The 3012-nt window shown below is 42.4% G+C and overlaps 2 protein-coding genes across 2 annotated transcripts in view; one reads left to right on the top strand and one right to left on the bottom strand.

Moving 5' to 3' along the window:
• Positions 1-15: 15 nt before the first annotated feature.
• CSUI_007392 (uncharacterized protein) overlaps positions 16-3012 on the bottom strand; it is a 3587-nt gene continuing 590 nt past the window's right edge. The window contains exon 1 of the mRNA XM_068067538.1: positions 16-3012. This exon is cut by the window's right edge and continues 590 nt beyond it. Within this exon, the coding sequence (XP_067920484.1) occupies positions 2433-3012 (580 nt within the window). The 3' untranslated portion in view covers positions 16-2432.
• Positions 690-3012, top strand: part of CSUI_007393 (uncharacterized protein) — a gene marked incomplete at its 3' end in the record, with an annotated part of 2649 nt that continues 326 nt past the window's right edge. Inside the window, exons 1-3 of the mRNA XM_068067539.1 lie at positions 690-727; positions 1224-1363; positions 2233-2380. Of these exons, the coding sequence (XP_067920485.1) occupies positions 2253-2380 (128 nt within the window). The 5' untranslated portion in view covers positions 690-727; positions 1224-1363; positions 2233-2252. The remainder of the gene's footprint in view (positions 728-1223; positions 1364-2232; positions 2381-3012) is intronic.

Below are 3012 nucleotides of genomic sequence, written 5' to 3'. Positions count from 1 at the left end.
CACCACCACGAAGCACCACTTGAAAACAAAGCGAAAATGGTGCAAAAGGTCAAGAAGAACTCCACAAATCGATGGTCAAGAAATCGACTACATGAGATACGAAGAGCCGAGGTGATTCTGAAGGGATGAAAGCAAGTTAAACCCTCACAACAACATGAAGAAGAAGAAGAAGGCAAACAGCAGCAACATACACAAGAAGCCAAACAATGAGCCCAAGAAGAACACCTCCCCGGCTCTTCACTTCTTATGCCTCTTCCCTTGTCTTTCTCATTTCCCTTCTTCTTGTTTGCTGCCGAACTCTTCGTCTTATCTTCCGTCCGGACTTTCCCTCGCTTCTTTGCTGATGACGGTACCCCATCTATACGAGTGTTTTGACTATGCTTCGATGCTTGCTTCTTCTTCAAGGCGAAAACTTCTCCTGTCCCAGCAGCTCTGAGAGCTCCCATACCTCCCGCAGAAGAAGGAGATCCATGGCTACCCCCACCACTTCTTTCAACAAACCCAGAATACTTATCTTTCTCCATTCTTACGATTCTCAATACAACGATGACGACCTTCTTCTAGCTATCTATCTATCTATCCTGGACCTATCTATCTTGGGCCTATCTCTCTATCTCTCTTTAGTGGATCTATCTCTCTATCTGTGTTGGATCGGTCTTTCTTTCTTTCTTTCTTCGTTGTGAGGTAGGTGTTGTCTTCTTCTTCTTCTCCTTCTTATCTTCGGGAGGTAAGGACCTGCTGCTGAAGAAGAAGAAGAAGGAATTTTCGCTATGACCTCTGCGTTCGGATCTTGTCGGTTTTCTTCTTTTCTCTTTGCAAAGAAGTCAAAAGACAAGACGCAGAGGGAAGTACAGAATGCACCTAGAGACAGAGACAGGGAGAGTCAGACTCGTTGTAGAGAGTCTCATGATCCCTTTTCTTCTTAGTATTTCTCTTCTTGAGAAAGAAAGATATAGACACAACATAAACCTACTTCCCTCTTTCCTTCTTCTTCTTCTTTGTCGCGACTGAAGATATCTAAAGCGAAAAAGTCTAAAGAAAAGGTTTCTCTTGTCTTCTTCTCTTATGCATCCCGCTGTTCTCTTGTACTTATTCTCCGACGTATACCGTCTTCGTACACTTCATCGTCTCTCTTCTTCTCTCTTTTCCTTTCTCTTCTCTTCTCTTTCCTTCTTTCTTTCTTTTCTGTTGTTGATGCCTTCGTCTTTCTTTCGTGTCTCCAGGAAGGAAAGAAGAAGCTTTCTTTTGTCGAAAGGAAAGAGTGAAGAAAGAGAAGAAGATAAGGGAGAGATTAACTCTTGCACGCGCTGCTTGCTTAGGAAAAGAGAGAAGGCATTCGAGAAGGCTTTGGAGGAAACAAGAGGTAGGTTCTCTGTATGCCTCTCTCTAAGATAGAAAGTAACGAAGATCAACAGAAAACATGCTCTTCTTCTTCTTCTCTGACAAAATGAAGAAGAGGAGAAGAGGAGAGAGGAAGAAGACTGACCTGTCTGAGGAGAGAAACAAGGAAGAAGAAAGAGAAGGAAAAGAATGAAGAGAGAGAGAACAAGAGGGAAAAAGGTCTTTTCTTCACTCGTGGCTCTGCTTACTGTCTTTCATTAGTAGGCTGTATGTACACTCATGCATATCTCTCTCTCTATAGACGTATATACATATGGCATGTACATAGAGATAGAAAACAGAAAGACTTGAGTAAGACCGGGAAAGTAGGTTGAGAGATACAAAGACAAGAAGAAAGAAAGAAAGAGCAGGAGCTTGCCAAGAAACGTCAGGAGAGACGAGAGGACGAAAAGAATAAGAAGAAAGAAAGTCAGGCTCCGATTCTTGCGAAGAAAGATGAAGTAGAAGAAACAAATAGAATGGAGGAAAGAAGAAGAAGAGAATGAAAAGAAGAGGAAGATGTTGGTAAGACAAGAATCTCCATTTCAATTGTGCGTCTTTTTCTGTTTGTCGATTTGGCTCGCTTCTTACAAGGCAAAGATAGAAGAAGACAACATAAGCAAAGCTGCATGGACTCTCTCTAATTGGCTTTGTAGAGAAGTCTTGAGAAGAAACTACGAGGGCTACCGCAAAAGAGATAAGGAAGATGATGAAGAAGAAGAATACGGACGGGTATAAGAGGGAAGTTTCTTCTTCTTCTTTAATTCCTCTTTGCTTCCCTTCTATCTTCCCTCTTCTTCTTTTTCTTCTTGTGTCTCGTATCTCGTTCTCTCGCTTTTGCAAAGTTAGCAGGTGTCCTGCCGATCTCTTCAATGCTCCGTAGCGAAAGGAATAGACAGTTTTCTTCTCTAGCTAGAGAACAAGAAGGGGCGAAAAAGGAGAGCGTCAGGAAAGGAAGAGGAAAACGTTGCGAGAAAGGAAAGCCAGACAATAGGGAAGAGTAAGAGAGAGAGTTGTTTCTCCTCTTCGAACGAGAGAAGAGATCAGAAACCCTAAACCGAAAGCAAAAGAAGAAATGAAGTCTTTCTCCTTTCCTTTGCACAAGAAGTAAAAACGACCAGCGTTCTCTCCCTTTTCGATAGGGACGGATTGGTTCGAAAAGAACAAGAAAGAAAGAAGAAAGAGAGAAGCTGTTTTTGAACAGAAGGGAAAAGTCGGGGGATTGCTAATACTTTGTGGTATAGACAAAGAGAAGGACTTTTAAAACATCGGGAGTTAGCGAGGAGATCGGAGAATGACAAGAAAGAGAAGAAGAGAAGCTCATCATCTCCTTCATAAATGACGTCGAGCTGGAAGGTAGCTGAAAAGTTTGAGGTATTCATAGTTGAAGAAAGGAAGGAAATAAGACCTTCGCATCGATGTGGCAGGGGAGCCTTTGCTGCTTCGCTCCACCACGTGCTAAATGAAGTAGCAGACGAGATTTCTTCAAGAAAGAGAAGACAGATGAGGTGAAAAGAGAGGAAGAGGGGAAAACGAGTTGGAAAAAGTTCTTCTTTTAGTAGTCCTTCATGCCTCAAAAACATCGATCGATTGTACGGGAGAGAGAAAGGAAGAAAGAAAGAATCGGGAGAT

Source organism: Cystoisospora suis, assembly GCF_002600585.1.
Source record: "Cystoisospora suis strain Wien I chromosome Unknown contig_3900, whole genome shotgun sequence".
NCBI lineage: Eukaryota > Apicomplexa > Conoidasida > Eucoccidiorida > Sarcocystidae > Cystoisospora > Cystoisospora suis.
This window is presented reverse-complemented; position numbering and strand designations above follow the sequence as displayed.